This window comes from Festucalex cinctus, chromosome 14, assembly GCF_051991245.1.
Source record: "Festucalex cinctus isolate MCC-2025b chromosome 14, RoL_Fcin_1.0, whole genome shotgun sequence".
Taxonomy (NCBI): Eukaryota; Metazoa; Chordata; class Actinopteri; order Syngnathiformes; family Syngnathidae; genus Festucalex; species Festucalex cinctus.
Window position 1 is genome coordinate 17162501 of NC_135424.1, and position 18701 is coordinate 17181201.

Genomic DNA, 18701 nt, shown 5'->3' on the forward strand with positions numbered 1-18701 from the left:
ATTTATGAGAATAACTGCTCAAATAAAATTAAACTGCACTAATAACATAACCACCAGAGGGTGCTTAGAACTGCACAAATTTAACATTTGCTGCTTTTAATATCATGACATGACAACAATATCGTGGCAATTTTAATATCCCAATATTGCCCTTATTGTTACATCCCTACCTCAAACCTCCCCTTATTTATTTTAATTAATGCAGCAATTTCTTGAACTCAAATGGCCTTTTCGATAAATGTCAATCAAGTTTCCGGTTTTATTCCAAATCACATGTTATTTTGGCCCCAATATGGCCCATGGTTGTCAATTTTAATAATGAAACAATGACTTATGACTATGTACATAGTAGCAGTGTTCGACTTCCTTACGTTGCCTCGACACCCACATCTCTCAATCGTTCGGAAAAGACCACGTGGTACCCTGGCTGCTGCTCAAACAACTTAATACGCTACAACAGCGGGCAGATGGACAAGCCTACTCACATGGTAAAAAAAAAAAAAAAAAAAGTGAAGAGGAAAAAAATGCCTAACATCATCTGTCATGTTGTTACAGTCCAGTAATAGAAAACCATATCACTTCAGGGCGGATGACGCCAGCTTACCCAATCAACAACCAAACAAGTACTTCTTATTTCTGATGAACGTGTCAGCAGAGCATATCACGTATGAATTATGCGATGCACTGATGATGAGTCATAATTGTTGCCAGTATGATTTGCTGTATGAGTGGCAAGACATTTGCACAGAACCTACCACTGTAGAATAGTGTAGGTGTTTTTAACCAATATATATTGTTGATTAGTGATGAGTGGCAGCAGGGGCCACGCTCTGGAATCATCTAGACCTACTTTCTATTGTAACCAATTTCATTGGTTGTTTGGCTAGCCAATAAAATTGGTATGCTCGCTGGAAATATTTACCAGCATTTCACAATAATTAACAGTAATATTTTACAGTAATTTGTTGTAATTAACTTCCTCTGTAATATCACAATAAACACCAGTACAAACTACAGCATCCTTTGAGTTTACAGCATTTAACTGTGATTTTACAGTAAAATCCCACAATAAAGAAAACCCTGTTATATCACAACAAAGGCATCACAAGTACATTCAGAATAAATTGAGCAAGCCTTACTGTGAAAGTAATGCAAAACTTATCCAATAAAATTTAGTGTAAATTCACAGTAAAAAAAAAAAAATTACTATTGGTTCTATTCTATATCTATTGGTTAATCAAGCCAATATAAGCTTAACCTACGAGACTTTTTTTTTTTTTTTTTTTTTTTTAAACCAATCCAGTTTTAGAGTTTGGGCAAAATTATTTGAAGGAAAATTCCAACTATTCAATGACTATAATGACGTCAAACAGATATTGTTGATATCTTCAATATTAATTCCGGATTTTCAAATTTAGTTTTACTGTAAAAGTTGAATCGGCTTGCCACACCTGTAAGGGAGAAACGAAACATGTGACGTCACACGGCCATTGTCTCCGACACACACGTGTGATCTTCACGTGCAGTTTGAAACTAGGCAATTTTAAATTTCATTCATTCTTTTTCAGTTTAATTCAATGATTACGTTTAGGTGCAGCATTCATGCATACTAAACAGTCTGTAATATGTAATATATATGTTGAAAATTGACAGGCAACTGCTAAATTACAGGTTACTTCCGCCCACCCTCTGTGAGTAATGTGAGCAACGCGATGTCATTGAACGTCACGCGTCAGGGCAGCAGGTTTCGCAGAGAGGGAAGAGAAATAACATTTCAGCGCTGGCCACGATATAAAACATCATTCTTTAGTTTATAGGCGCTGTATTTGTGTTTGCATCCCACATTTTTAAGATGCTCCAGTCAGCTGCCAGCAGTTCGTGCGCGCGGCTCTTCCAGAGCCACAAATCGACGTGGTATTTTGTACTTCTCGTTCTGGGTTACATCCTTTATCTGATCTTCGGAGCTGTCGTCTTTTCTTCGGTCGAGCTACCTTACGAAGCCGCCCTGCGCCAGGACCTGATGGCCTTGAAAACGCAGTTTCTGCGGGACAACGAGTGCATCACCGAGGAGAGTCTGGAGCGCTTTCTCAGAGAAGCTCTCGACGCGAGCAATTACGGCGTCTCCATCCTCAACAACACCGCTAATAACTGGAACTGGGACTTCACTTCTGCACTATTTTTTGCCAGCACTGTGCTCTCCACCACAGGTGAGCTTGAGATAGAGCAGTAAACTTCTTTTCATGCACGTTTTGTATAAATTTTATTATTTGTTGTTTATCTGTAAATTGGCCCCACAGCCCTATGGCATACAAATAATTATGTGTCGTATATTTAAAAAAACAACAACTTGATATTCATAGTGGTTAACAGTTATCAGGCCTGCCACGACTCTAGGCCTTATTAGCCTCAATGAAAACAGGCACTGACACAATTCGCAATTTACTGACTGATGTGCAAACATGTAGGCCAATCAGTCGGTGCTTATGTAATCGTTTTATTACATACAGCAGCACACAATATTACACACTATATATGAGATCCACTTGATGATCTATTGCCATTAGCACAGACAGCAGTACAAAATGAACATGCAAATTTATGAGCATTTTCTCATTTTTATTAATGTAATGCCATTTTTTTAGTAATATAATGTAATCATGTATGATTTTTATATGAACCCAAATGACAGCGAGTGTCGCCCCGGCCCTCATTGTGTACAATGTAACTCTCCTTCTCCGACACACATGTACAAATCTTAAAGAGTCTACTATTGTTTTGTGTTTTTATGTCACTATAGTTTTTCTTTTTCCCCACATCTCACACTGTGCCCCCCAAACCTTATGGAAGAATAGTTTGGGACGTTGTTGACTAACTTTGCGTCCTGTAGTCGCCGTGGATGCGAGTGGGAGATGTTTATGACATGTTTGAGTCCGACTTAGCCAATATTTGTACCCCCCAAAAATGGCTTCAATGATTCAATCAAAAAACAAACAAACAAACAAACAAACAAACTGAAATTCAATTTGTGAAATGAATGTATGAGCAAGTGTGAAAACTGCATGACCTTCCACCACATCACTTAATCACCTACACCTGTGCTTAAAAGGATTAAGGAGGGAGGATGGAGAGGCCCAGGCAGGTGCCTATACTGCCACCTGTGGTCATATACCGCAAATAAAAACAATGTAAAAATGCAACAAGATTAAAAAAAAAAAACATGCTATGAACTTAATAATTAATAATTTGTTACAGTTAACCTACCAAACGTCATTTTATGTGGAACAAGACATCTCTCTTTACTCATTCAAATGATATTTGTTAAAGTCAACCCCTTATACAAATATTTTTTTTGTCTTGAGGCAATAAGACCGATTTGCTCAGTCATTATTATCTGAAAAAAGAAATTGCGTGCACAATTGCGACTACCTGAAGGAACTTTAGTCTGATAACATGGCAGCAGCATTTACTGTACGAAGGTTGTGTTTAAGTCCTCGACGATACGGTGTTGTTGCTGGCAAAACACACCCATCAGGCAGAGGCTATCCATCAAATATGTCTGACATTACATAACCGGTACCATTTGCATGGTAAACATTCAGAAGAACACAGTCTTCTGAATACAAGTGCGTATAAGATATATCACAAGCAAATGTCATTTCCTGATACGGTTAGTGTAGCCTAAGGTTAACTAGAAAGTATGATTTTCAGTTATTTATGATGCATTTGTCATGTTTATGCGTTAAAAACATCATAGTTTAATTTGGTCACATTTTAGTTGTTTATTCAGTACTTTAGATGGGTAACGAGTACGACTGCTTCAGTTTTTGATGAAAGGATGATGTGTTTTTGCTAAGGATTATTGTCATCACCTGCGTGTGCATGCAGACCGTTTGTTTACACAATAACAGTCATTTTGGAGGCCAAACTGGTCTTTCAAGGGAAGCCTGAGGAAAAATGGTGGCGGTAGTATTTTTGTTTCTGTGTTGAAGTCTGTAACCCCGGGTTTTCACTGGATGCGGTTGCGGTGCGGTTGCGGTGCGGTGCGTCTTGACTGCGTGCTCCGGACGGGTCAATTTTTTTGTCAATCCACACCGGCTCCGCACAGCTGCGGTCCGGCAGCTCCGTCGCCGCCCACTTCCCAACGTGTCTCGCGGGACCGCGAGCGCGCGATCATGTGGCATTTCACAACGACAAACATACAGAAAGTCTGCTCAACAGAGAAGCAGAAAGATATGAGATTCCATGCAGCATCCTTTTTTTGGTTGTCCTTGTAAAGTATATTAATAACGAGAGTCGGGTCAGTGCGGGTCCACTCTTTATTTCTGTCTTCCGCGTCCGGCTGCCGCTCCGTACGGCAAGCGAGACGGGCACAACAAGCAATCGCGAACATCAAACTCACAATACATTACAGTCCTTATAAAAAGGATGTGCCGTGTCATATATTATTTTGTGGTTTTCCACCTCCAATATAAACCTCTCCTCGTCCATGTTCGCTGGTGTCTAAACCGTGAATGAGCACATGGCCCGGCGACGCCCACGTCACGTTTTGCTGAAAAACTTGCGAAATAGGAGCTGGCGAGTATTTTATTCTGAAAGGTAACCGGAAATTTATTTTGAAACTGCCTCGGTCTTCCTGTCCCGCTCGATGTGTTTTGTGCTAGCTTGCCATTTGCCGGAGGCCTACCGCTGCGGCGTCCGGCAAAAATAGAAAATAGGCTATCCTTGCGGAAGGCTTGCGGCACGCCGCAGGCCTTCCGCAGTCGACACGCAACGCACCCGCAAGCGGTGTAAACTGCACCATTCGAATGAATGGAATCTAATTGCTTGCGTCGCCGGACCGCACTGCAACCGCACCGCAACCGCATCCAGTGAAAACCCGGGGTAAAACATGCTCACTTTGGGAAATCATAATAAGTTTCTTTATAATTGGCAATTTCGACATTCACAAGGTAAGTCCTGAAAAATGTGCCGGTTTTATTCATCTCAGAGGGCGGCCATTTTGTTACTGCAAGTTGCTGTTGACTAAAAAGGGCATCACTGGGGCCAAATGCTCAGGTAGTGACTGTCATAACGCACCCGTTTCCTGAATTTGGTCATGTGACTTTTGCTCTTAGGTACTGTGATGTCATTTTCAGGCGCCAGCATGTGTCAGTACAAGGCAAAATGGCCGCACTCTTAGATAATAGTGTTTAGACTAGTGGGGGCGCATACCAATAACGTGTAAATAATTCATTTATTTATTTTTTTAATGTTTTAAGTGTCCCAAAGACTTTTTTTTTTTTTTTTGCTAGAGTATACAGAAGGCTTTGATGCAGCCTCTCAACAGCAAAGAACGGTTGAAGAAATGGTAGTTATTACACAAACGGCCAGCAGGTGGCAGCAGAGCAAAGGAGCTCAACCAGGGCCATGTTGAAAAAAAAGCCCAATTACAATTTTAAATAGATTTGTGAAAAGTTACTGATGAAACTTAACTCTCTTCTAATGCTAATTGCTGCACAACGGAAACAGATAGAAATATACTTTTTTTTCCTGATGAAAGAAGAGACTTTAATCTTTCTTTTGATAGGTTCCATGTTTTTATAGCAATAGAACACAATATTCTGTGGACCTTGCAAAATCAGTCAAAATCCAGTAAAACTTCTGTAAAAATGGCTTGGAGCGGATGAGTTAACGTTAAAGCTACTGTATTTTATTGGTTGTCAAATAGTTATTGCTCATCATTTTACTTATGTATTATTATGGCAATGGTAACATGTCTATGCAGTCCAACTATTCTAAACACAGTATTCTGATTAATAATGCTTTTGTGGAATATGAGTTAAGCAGAAAAAAAATCAACTTAGTTTAAAATAAATAAATAAATAAATAAAAACTTCATCTCAGGGGGTAGCCATTTTGCCATTTGCTGTCGACTGAAAATGACATCATAGTTGCTTAGGCAACAGCCAATCACGGCTCATCTGCTTTCTGAAAACTCTGACCAAGTGTGGTATAATTTTCATTCAACAACGTGGCAAAATGGCCGCCCCCTGAGAGGGATGAAAACAGGTGGATTTTGCTGCTTAATTCATATTCCTCAAACACAATATATAATAATTGCAATAATCAGATACTGAGTTTAGCCTAATCGAGGTACATATTACATACTGTAGGCTATTATTATTGTGAGAAGAACATATTAGGCTGATTTTCCCTGTAAGATTAAACAGACTTGCCGACATCATACCCACTCCACCGGGCACCGCCTCTTAAAGGTACAGACATTTTGTTTTTTTTTTGAGGGTTTCAAATATGTTTAAAACCCGTGCCTTGATATAAGCATTTAAAAAATGTATATTGTTACTATAATTTGTATGAATTCTGTGACACACCTGATTTTCAGAAGCATTGTCTTCCGTATGTCTCCAGGTTATGGTCACACAGCACCGCTGTCAAAGGGTGGCAAGACTTTTTGCATCATCTACTCCGCATTCGGCATCCCCTTCACCCTCCTCTTCCTCACCGCCGTGGTGCAGAGGATCATGGTTTACAGCACCAGGAAGCCCATTTCGTACGTCCACACGCGCTGGGGCCTGTCCAAACCACTGGTGGCCATCGTCCACTCTTGTCTTCTCGCCCTGTTGGCCGTCTCGTGCTTCTTCCTCATCCCCGCGGCAATCTTCTCGGCACTGGAGGACAACTGGAACTTCCTGGAGTCTTTCTACTTCTGCTTCATCTCGCTCAGCACCATCGGGCTGGGAGATTATGTGCCAGGAGAGGCGGCTAACCAGAAGTTCAGGGAGCTCTATAAACTGGGAATCACTTGTGAGTAATGGGATAACAATATAAATCAAGTTCCATTTTATCTTTATCAACTTGTAACTTGTGTTATTTCATATATAGACCCACTGGCCACTTCATTAGATCTAAATTCTTCCTTTATAATTTTGTTTGGCACATTTAACAATAGTTTTAGCACTGTAGCTAACTCAGTAGCTGTAGTTTGCAGTGGTTGACAACCAAACTTTACGTTATCATCTTTGCAAACAACAAATGTTTGATACAGTAACTAGACACTGTAGAACTTGTAGATAAGTGCACTTGTCTGCTTTGTGGTGTCAAAATGAGGTCAACACACGTCTCATAGTAATATCACACTTCCTGTTACAAGAAGTGGGATGTTACTTTGGTAACCGGAACAAATCTCACTTCCTTTGAGCCAGAAATCGAAAGAGTTCCATCGGCCTATATTTTAGGCTTAGGGTGTAGAAATTGTCTTTTAAATAGTGGTATCTTAGTCAGATTACAACCAGAAGAATGGAAATGACCTCTGATAAAAATAAATAAATACATACATTAAAAAAATATATTCAACAGGACACATAAAAAATAAATTACATGAGAATGATTGTCATTATAAACTAGACTAAGTGCAATTTCTGGAGAAATTGCATGGGAATGCTGAATGCTAAGAGTTTGAATGCATGTGGAATACTTATGAAGTAAATTGAGATATAAATTATGACATTATGACCTCCTGGTTACTACACAATGAACTTTACCACCGAGCAGTATCAGACACCTGGTAATGACGGTAAGTTATATGTACGGAAGTGGGCATGGAAAGTGATACTTAGAAAACGTTCAATGTCTCTCCCATTGAAAATGAATGGGGAAAATTTGATATTAAATGTTAAATTGTGCAAATACGGTAAGTACAGTAATGTGGAATCAGACGATATATACCCCGGGAGGTGTCAATTTTTGAAGCTAGTTGAAAATTCAACAGTGTAAATTGGAAGTATTATGTGGGAGTTGTTACACGACAAAAAAAGTGTGGAGAATAAAAAAACACTAACGTGGGATACATCACATTAACTATATTTAATGATCATTTTTTTTCATTATATATTTTTTTTTCTAAATGCTTTATAGTGAGCAATGTAGCCCTCATTTCCATTCAAATTACGAGTATGGATACATTGTCCGATAAAGTGCTATCTTTCTGCGAAAGATAAGTAGCATTGTACATTAATCAGCCTTCAATGCATTCCTCCATGAAAGGAAAGAAAATAAAGCATTAAGAACGTGCCAGTGTGTGACATTTGTGTGCGTCATTCAGCCATTCAGCTTGCAGGATGCACAACGGCTTGTGTAAATTTATGTATGTTGTGACGTCAGCGCCTTGTCAAATGAGTAGTGTATTTAGATTGCACTTGACAAATTGTCTGGAAGCAAATAGTGGACTTTAAATAATATTTGTTTTGATTTGACTACTTTCTTTGTTGATTTACAGATGTGTGCGAAGGGCTCCAGAGTTGTTGGAATATTTATTCTTATTTCCACTTGTAGCTTTGCGGCGTGGCTTTTCTGGAACTAATCGCCACTAAATAATGTGGGAACACCGCCCCCTAGTGTCTGAATGTATAGACAACAGCCTTTGTGAGAATTGTTTTTGTAATCGCCCTCACACGAGTGATGAGTTGTTTTTTTGGCTTATCACTTACATCGAGTCCTTTTGGCTGGTCTCTCCTTTTAGTCTACTTGATCCTGGGCCTGATCGTCATGCTGGTTGTCCTGGAGACTTTCTGCGAGCTGCAGCAGCTGAAGCAGCTGAGGAAGATGTTCTACCTGAAAAAGGAGAAGACGCAGGACCGCCTGGCCATCCTGGAGCACGACCAACTGTCCTTCACCTCCGCGCCGGACAGGGCGCACGGTGACGACAAGGCCCACACGTTTGTTAGTGTCTCAAGTTTGTCCTCTCGTAGCGACGACTTCATGATCCAGTAGCGATGATGGGCCGAGACAATTTCAGGGAGGAAAAAAAAAACAAAAAAACATCAAGCTTCATTACGCTGAAACATTTTAGGACTTTTACAAAAGTCCTAAAAGTTTTTGTGTCATTTCACTTGGCAAATTGGTTTGAAGAAACTGACAACTGCTTTTAAAAATGTAATTCAAGAAGAAGCGTTTTATGTCAGTCCTTATTCATCTTTAATGAAGGTGTAAAGTTTCTCGCTTGCTCTTCATGTCATTCAGGTACATACTGTATGTGTTACAATCATGTTGTGATTATTTATGTTTCCCGTGTGTGTTTGTACACACATTAATTTATTGACCTGCCTGATATAATGTGTAAAAAGGGATGTGAGGTTCACCTTTAAAAATACCTGTAAGTTATTGTGAAATAAGTTGAACAGGAAGCAGACTAGCGTTAGCTTGTAACTGAAAAAGAAAACACCCCACCAAAACCAACCGAATTTCTATGACAAAACAAACCAAAGTGTATTTTCAAAGGGATTTCTAGCCGGAAGTAAAATGCTCTGGCAAACATATTGATATTAAATCAATATGTTTTTTTTAATGCCTTTTGATAACCAGGATACACTTTACAACTTAGCTATCTTAGCTTAGCTAACTAAGCTCAGTAGGATCATACTGATGTTTTTTTTGTGTGTGTGTGAAAATTTTACCATCATGGAAGTTACTAATGTATTTGATGTATTTTGGGGAATTTCATTCATTTGTAAATGATTTTTATATGTTTGCTTGGGGGTGAGCTGGACCCCAAATGTTTTTATTATTGCTGGTCAGTAGTTGCATTGAGTGAATACATTTGTGATCTCAGCTGCAAATGTGATATTTCTGTGGCATAAATCTCCTGGTCAAGTCCATAATGTGTCACAGAGCAAATGTTGAAACCATTTCATTCTAAGGAAACATCCATAAAAATCCATGAGCTGTTTTACACTTGTGTGACTAAAATAAAGTACTGTTTAAAAAAAAAGTGTATTTTTTAAATATATATATATATATATATATATATATATATATATATATAATGCATATAAAATACTGTATGTAGATGGACTGTGAATTGTTAAAATGGTGTGAGGGTGAAATTGAAGTAAGGTCAGTCGAAAAGCAATAACGGTGCTTAACTGCAGGCTTTTAGGAATGTTTTTAAAAAAGGTAGTGGTACTTGAATGCATTATTTTCATTAGTCATCTCTTCAAAACACATTTCCTCTTTGTTTAGCAACCTCTTTAATCCATGGCAAAATGGGATTTAGAGCTGAACAACAGGCTAAAATTTTTCATAAAGTGAGTGTAAAATCAATGTTTCCCACCAGACTAACTAAATTAGACTCTTTTTTTTTTTTTTTTCTTTTTCTTTTAATGCAAACCCATTAAGTGCTGAAAAACAGATTGATCATGACCCAAATCAGCCAAAATTTTCAAGACCTATTGAAATACAACTCCACTTGTAGTTTTTAATATTCTGATCTGTCTTTTTATGGCGTACGTGAATTTATGGCCCCAGGTGACAGGATACGCGTCATCCAAAAAGAGATGCAACACTTTTGCAGAATGTTTTAAGGGCTTGTGTTTTATTTGAAATATCGGTGGTGCAATTACGGGCCTCCCTTGTTGCTGCACAGCAACTGATGTTAAATGAATAATGATCAGCCTCTAGCGACGTATTTATTGCACATCATGAAAATACCCGAGGGTGTGCACTAATTGGAAATAACTGTGCAACATTGAGACACAGCAGTATACAAAAATGTGACTGTCCATTTGCATAATACAGCCAAAAGAAATGATAAATAATCTCATTAGAAGGTTTGTTTGCTCGGACAGAACACTCCAGAATTATTTATTAATTGCTTTTGCAAGAGCATGGTCATGAAATTATATGAACTAAAGAGCAGAAACACAGTCTGAAGAAGGCACCCTTCAAACTTCAAAAAGTTTCGCTGCAGCAATTTGCTTCAAGATAGTGTTATGGTTGCCTCTAGGTGGCGACATTCTCTCCTCCTTGTGTCAGTACTGATTGACACGTTATACTTTTACAAATCGTTTATAATGCATTAAAACACTAAAAGCTCCTTTTGGAAGTTTAATGTTAGTTCGTCTAGAATGATAATGTTCAAGACACAACTTCCACAGTTCTAAAGGAATTTATAAAACATTCTATTGTTTAAACAACAACAACACAAAACGTGATTCAGTCGTCATGATTACATTTAAAATCAGCGTGATGAGATTTATGCTGCATTCGAGGATAGTCGGAAGTCGGAAACATCTGAGTTGTTTTTTCCCAGTTCCGACCTGAAAGCGATAGAGACGAACCTAAGCAACCAAAATGGCGGATAGTGATAATTTTTTTTTTTTGGTCCTCAAAACTCATCTTGACCTCTAGTAAACTTACCTTTTTGCAATTTTGCTTCATTTACAGTTTTAATCTTATTTCATACGCATTCCATACAGTTAAGTAGTTTACTGTATAATTTCATGCAGGGAGATAGCGGCAAAATACTGTCATGTACGTTGCGTTACGTGGAGTTATGTAGAATATTTATGAATGAAGAAAGCTAGTTTTACACTCGAGTAAATTGTGTTTTGCCTTTCAGAGTGACGTCACATTGTAGTCCGCCGGTGAAGTCGGGGTCCTTTTTTTTCCTTCCGACTTCGTAAGTGAAATTTCCGAGTTCAAGGAGGCGTTCGCGTACACACTTCCTGGTTTGAACTCGGAAAAGTCCGACTTCCGATCATCCTCGAATGCAGCATTAAAGTCGACATTAACTAAAACTGAGTGTTGGCGTTTTCTTAACGGGGAAGTAAATAAAAGTAAAAATATTCTTAATAATAATAATAATAATAATAATAATAATAATAATAATAATATGTGCCTTCACTGCTCTAAACATGGCATGCTAATTAATATATTACATTTGTAATGCAGTGAAATCCATTAAGGGGTGGCCATTTTGTCACTTGCAGCCAACTGAAAATGACATCACAGATGCTCAGGGCTCAGGTGACCAATCACAGCTCATCTGTTTTCTGAGTTTGGTCATGTGACATTCTCTATCTGAGCCGTGATTCGTTGTTACCTGAGCTCTGATGGAACAACTGTGATTCCATTTTCACTCCACAGCCAGTAACAAAATGGCCGCCCCCTGAGATGATAAAAAAAAAAGGTGGATTTTCCTGCTGAAATAATTCAAAAAATATTAACGAGAATGCTGTGTTAATACTAGTGGGGGCATAGAACATACAGTATGATCATCCACAACCCCCCACCCCCACCCTTTTTGAATACTTCAAAAATCTATAGCTGTATGCCTCATGAAGCTGAAGTTGCTGAATACAAACTGTCCCCTGAAGGTTTGGCTATACTGGTCTGAAGCGAACCCTCTGCTGCTTTTTGTCATGAATATTGCTGCTTGATCTCTGCGCCGCTTTTATACGCACCCAGAGAATCACCTGAGTGAGCATCGGCTCTGAACATTAAAAGAATTCAGGCCATAGATCTTTTGGAAAGTTTTTTCTTTGAAAAGCTGAGCCTAAATTAGCGAGGTTTTAGTTGCGCTTTTCCACGATAATTAAGGCGATATTTCTCCAAGATTGTTGCGTGGATAACACAGCCAAATGGTTGCGAGCTTTGACTCCTCGAATGCACACGACCCCTGAGGCTTAGGGGTCACCCAGGACATGTTATGTACCCTATAGGCTGCTACAATGCTTCCTGATGCTGAAGCAACTCTATTTATATTCTGTCACACACTCTGGGCTGATGGAAATACAAAAGAGGCCTCAAGCAAATATGTTCCCACTGCCAACGCTCTCATTTCTCTGCTGCTGCTGCTGCTGCAAAAAATGATGATGTAATATGCTATGATGAAGAGAGTGTTGATGCATGTGGATTTATGTAAGTGTGTATAATATATGAGATGAATTCATCAACTGATCAATTGTGAGCTGTTGGGCTTGGTCACAATTGTGAAAGCATATGGATGCATAATTGTGACTTATACACAAGTATTTTTTAAATCAGAAGTCAATAAAGAATAGTCTGCGATTGGCTGGCAACCAGTCCGGGATGTCCCTTTCCTACTGCCTAGAGCCAGGTGAGATAGGCGTCAGCAAACCCCGCGACCCTTGTGTGGAATAAGCGGTCAAGGAAATTGCTGGATGGATAGATAAAGAATAGTAGGGATGTTCGATACAACTTTTTTTTTTTTTTTTTTTGACCGATACGATACTCAAAATTTTAATACTTACCATACATATGCCATTAGCAGGCTACTTATGATACATAACCCCCCCCCCCAAAAAAAAATAAATAAAAAAATAACAATGACAATTTAAAAAAAACAACCCTATATATTAGGGATGTAAAGATATCCAAGCATCACGATACGATTTTATCCCGATATGAAGGTCAAGATCCGATAATTATCACGATATTGTGGGGGGTTGGCGATATTTAAAAAAGGTCACAATATTGTAAATAAATAAATAAATAAATAAATAAATAAATAAAAATTAAAAAAAGAGCTCATATAAAAAAAAAGCACAATATTGTGCTTTTGTACATAACAGCATATAACATATTGACTCGCTTCACAAACATATTACGTTCCCCTTCATCTGATTTTACAACTGCCACAATATATCGCGTTGTCATGTAACTATATTAAAAGCAGCACATAAGTTAAAAAAGTCAGTTTGATTTCCATTTGTTCAGTTCTAGCACCCTCTGGTGGCTAGTTTTTTTTCGTGCAGTTTAATTTTCACAAGGCATGTTTTGGCCCTTATGTTGAAAATGCGCGCTAATGGTCAGGTGAAGGAGAGCGTAATATGCTTGTGAACAGAGTCAATATGTGGAGGAACTCAATGTGTGCTTGCTTTCGCAAGTAGGTACCTCAATATTAAAGATGATTTTATGTTGTTTAATTGTACAATACTACAATATTGTGCTCTTTTTTTTGTTTTTTTGTTTTTTTTACAATATGTGACCTTTTTTTGTATCACCAACCTCCTCACAATATCGTGATAATTATCGCATCGTGACCTTCATATCATGATAATATCGTATTGTGATTCTTGGATATTGTTACATCCCTATTAAGAATTTCTCAAGCTGTTTAGCGTGTCATGTTGAATTATATCTTGTTTTTAAATCCCTACTTTTAATTTGGAAGGCTGCTCTTTATTTCCGTTTCCTGTTTCATGTTCTCCATTTGCCATTCACCTCATAGCAGTGCAGTAGTCAATGACAATATTATATAATATACAAAGATGTGTTTGGACTTCAAAGCTAATTAAATTGTTCAGTACAACTGAAGACTTCTCTTAGTGGAAGTCCCCTTTGGTGGTCAATAAATACAAAGTAACAATTTCAGCCTTTAGTTCCTGACCGAAAAAATGGCAACAAGAGCGGGACCGATACCAGTATCGATATCCATCACGAGTACCGATACCGTCAAATATGATATCGATATCTGGTATCGGCATGTATCGATCCCTAGAAAATAGCTTATTTGAATTTTATTTTTGTTGATCAAAAAGGGCCTCAAACAAACAAAAATGCTCACAATAAAACAATGTAAAAATGAAATCAATTTGCAATTTTGGTGTAGATTTTAGCAAGAAACAAAATGTAAAGTTAGATGCATATGTTTTGCTTCATCGGGCCACATAGAATGATATCAGTGGCAGTTACACATTTAGTTCCGCCTCTACAGTACCGTGTATGCAGCGATAAACACACAATAGGAAACAAACAGCAAGACAGTGGCCCAGTTAGTTCTCGGTTGAATGTGTAAATGTTAGGCAAAGTGACAGGACTGGAGGGATGGAGAGAAAGTAGAGAGGGGAGGGTGGATGCTGATTGGTTGCTATAGACATACTGTAGGCCGTTGTCCCGCTCCGCAACATCGATGCTGTGAAAACATCATAATGGCTCATATCCTGTCACAGTCAAGAGCACATCCAACACGATCCGTCATGCTGGAACTGATGAATAAACTCCAGAAAAACAAACAAACGCTTCATCTGCAGAGTTGTTTTTATGACCTGGCCTAAACCCCTTTCTCCTCCTCACCAAGCTGTCAAAAAGTATTTGCTGATAAATATTCAAGAGGAGGTAATTGTTTGACTCAAGAAGCCAACGTCAGACAACTTTAAGAGCACCGAAGCTGAGCCGCACATCACCACAGGGCCAATTAAAGCTTTTGAGGAAAACTGGGAAATAAATTGCACAGGAGACATTTCCAACAAGAAATGTAAAATAACTTTGACTTGGATGCACATACGCTGAGTCTAAAGTTTATAACATGTCAACAAATAACCGCTTTTGCGATGTACTGTACCATATATAGTAAATGGGCGAAATGTCTTTGGCCTTTGGCAATGTTAAGCAGAATTCACTCCATGATTGCATTATGACTTTCTTGTCATATGCAAAACAAAGTGACAATGATTCCATGGTTATTGTCAATTTCTTGAGAAGGAACTAAAGACGCTAGTTGTTTTGGGAAAGGCATGGATTACAAAAGTTGCTAACTTGGCAGTAGGGATGTAACGATATCCAAACATCACAATACGCTATTACGATATGAAGATCACGATACGATAATTATCACGATAATGTGGGGATGTTGGCGATACAAAAAAGGTCACAATATTGTAAAAAAAATGAGCTCATACTAAAAAAACACAATATTGTGTTTTTGTACATTACAGCAATGCATAACCCACAATCTCTAATAAGACTCAATATTGAGGCACTTACTTGCTAATGCACGCACATATTGAGTTCCTCCACATATTGACTCAGTTCACGAGCATATTACGTTCCCCTTCATCTGACCATTAGGTTGGACTTTAAACATAAGAAGGGCCAAAACATGCCGAATGAAAATTAAACTGCACTAAAAAACTAGCCACCAGAGGGTGCTAGAACTGCACAAATGGAAATCAACATGACTTTTTTAAAAGATGTGCTGCATTTAATATCATGACATAATGACGATGATATATTGTGGCAGTTTTAATATCGCGATATCACGATATTGCTGTTATCATTACATCCCTACTTGGCAGTACTGACTGTACTCTGTGTAACCGTGTTGTTGGTGGATATTAACGGGAATGTGGAATGTTAAAAAACAACAACAACATAAACATGTAAAAAAGCCTATATTCGTTAAAATTACTTTTAAAAAAATGCATATAATTTGTCCCCCTCAAAAAAAAAAAAAAAAAAATCATAAAAAGCAAAGTCTTATTTAACTAAAAATGTTTTTTTCTTTCTTTCTGGTTGTTAATAAGGATTGGTCAATGTCAATAGGTACGGTATTCGGTTTTATAGGGTCAGATATTCTTTTCCCCCCCTATTTTTTTTATTTTTGATGTAATTTTGCTGAAAAGGTTTAAGGGGAAAATAAGTCCTTTTTCTCTTTATTTAAAAATGTGAGTGGGGTTAGGGCATTTATAAGCTTTCAGCTTCAGCCCGAAAGTATTCAGCCAGCCACAAAATTTATATGCCGCATGTATTTCAATTGATATGTTTTTATAAATGATGTTTTTTGATTTTGTGTGATCATGGTGTTGTAAATTCAAATTTAAACTCAATATCGTTTGTGTGTGACTTAACAATAAAGGCCATCCATTTGCATCTACTACCTAGGACACAGTAGACTCATTCAAAATATCAATACTTGTGACCTCTTGTGGCCGTTTTGCGATCAGGAACTAGAAATTGGATAAATAGAACATTTTTATTATTTTCATGCAATCTTAAGGAAAATGTTGCATTGGGATATAGAGGTCTTTCTTTAAAATAATCTGTAATAGTTTTTTACATTCATTTTTTGGGGATTTATTAAGTGCGTGACTTAATTGCCATTTCCACATTATTTGAGGAGCGTATTAATAAAGTCGTGACCAAAAAAAAAGGGCTAGACGAAGAAATTTCTTTCTTTCTTTTAATCACACATTTTTAACTTGTCAGCAAAACTAAAACGGGTACGTCTAAGAATGGAAACGAGGCCAGTAAAGAAGATGAGACGCCAAGTCCACCACACACCATCTCATCAGCAGGCCTCCCTATCCATGGAGATTGTGCTCGTTTCTCCCCAGCTGTGTGTCAACCTTACCAATAATGGCAGCTTGAATAACAAACAGCGCCTCAAGAAATCTCACAGGCTCTTGGGAGCCCGCCTCCCCCAAAAGACGAAGCTTCTTTGTGACACAACGTACCAAAACATGCTAAGGATGCTCATATCGACTGATGCAAATGTCAGGAGTCAAACACGATTCGAAATCGAATGTGCACAATGCATGAACCCATAAGCATACTGTAGGCAATGGGATATTTTTAGTGGCTCCCAGTATCACTACTCCTCCTGCATCAACCAATCAGAAGCCACTTGACTGTTTCCATGCTGAGACATGTTTAAATATTGATGGAGAGAAGAGCGAGACCGTACTTTAAGTTGTACCAAACGGGATGTCAGAGGATTAGAGAAATAATGGAAATGACGAGTATTCCAGCTTTTGTTTGGTTCTACGATGAACGTACGCATGTAAGATTTATTTGTTTTTCCCTTCAGGTCACAGGGGATGAGCTAAAGGGAAGAAATTGAATCATTTTTTTTTTTTATCTCGACAATTACTCAATTTAAGCCAGGGGTGTCCAAACTACGGCCCTGGGGCCATTTGCGGCCCGCCGTCCATTTTTCAGTGGCCCGCGACATATGCTAAAAATGACATTTGACTCAGTTCAAATAAAATAAAACTGTCTGGAGATAGTCAAAGTAAGAAGGGAGGGTATTGAAAAACAGGTGAAGGGTTATTTTAGTTCACTAAAAATAATAAAAAACTAAAACTAAAATTCAAAAAACAATATTGTTACCGAAATAAAATAAAAATGCTTTTTAAAAAACGAAAACTAACTAAAACTACATTTTATGTTTACAAAATTAACTAAAACTAACTATAATTATAGCAAACGTCCTTCGTTTTTGGTAATTAATTTAATGCATGAGTCTTTGGGGATGATTTTAAATGTGACTTAAATGTGATTTATTTTGATATCAACCGGAATAATGACGTTTGAAAGTATGTCACACAGAAGTGACGTCATCTAGCAGCAGCCAATAGAAAAGCACCTTCAGATGATGTTGCTCCCATGGTGATTTTTTTAAATATTGCACACAAGTAATACACATTAAAAAAAAAAAAATCTAATACTAATACTGAAATTAACAAACTAAACTAATACTAAGCATTTTTTAAAGAACTAAACTAATAAAAACTAACAGAACCACCCTGCAAACTAATAAAAACGAACTAAAATTGACACGACTCAGCAGAGTCGATAAAAAACGAATCCCAGAAAGACAGGCTCAGAGGAGGAAAACAATCTCGTTTAATCACTTTGGATGCACCGAGGAAACAAAGCTTGCTCGCAGGCAAGTAAGCGAAATTTACAGCGGTGCCCCTGCACACAGGCGAGGCACACGGCAATAACAAAAGGCACTTGCAAAAGGCAAGGAGGAATTGGGAAACACAAAACTCCCGCAAAAGGCAGGGAACACGAATGTAACAAAAAGCGCTTGCTACTGCAAGGAGAACTAACATAACCAAAATCGCTTGCAAACGGCAAGGAGAACTAACGTAACAAAAAAACACTTGCTAACAGCAAGGACTAGAAAAACATAAATCGCTTGCACCCGGCAAGGACGACACGAAATGTACACGGAATCAATCACACGAGAATAACAACAAAAGGCGACGCGGAAATACACACGTGAATACAAGTAAACTAAAGACGACGGCAGATTCAAGAAACTTTACCAACAAGGAAACGCGGAGAACACTTGGACACGAAGATGAGCAAATAATAATCCGACGGCTTGCTGTGCC

The 18701-nt window shown here is 38.1% G+C and overlaps 1 protein-coding gene across 1 annotated transcript; it reads left to right on the forward strand.

The window, feature by feature from the left end:
- The first annotated feature begins 1680 nt into the window (after positions 1 to 1680).
- On the forward strand, positions 1681 to 8795 carry kcnk1b (potassium channel, subfamily K, member 1b). The gene is made up of 3 exons (XM_077496049.1): positions 1681 to 2207; positions 6409 to 6804; positions 8519 to 8795. Exons 1-3 carry the CDS (start codon positions 1853 to 1855, stop codon positions 8767 to 8769), a joined length of 1002 nt encoding a protein of 333 aa, XP_077352175.1. The 5' UTR covers positions 1681 to 1852; the 3' UTR covers positions 8770 to 8795.
- The last annotated feature ends 9906 nt before the right edge of the window (positions 8796 to 18701 follow it).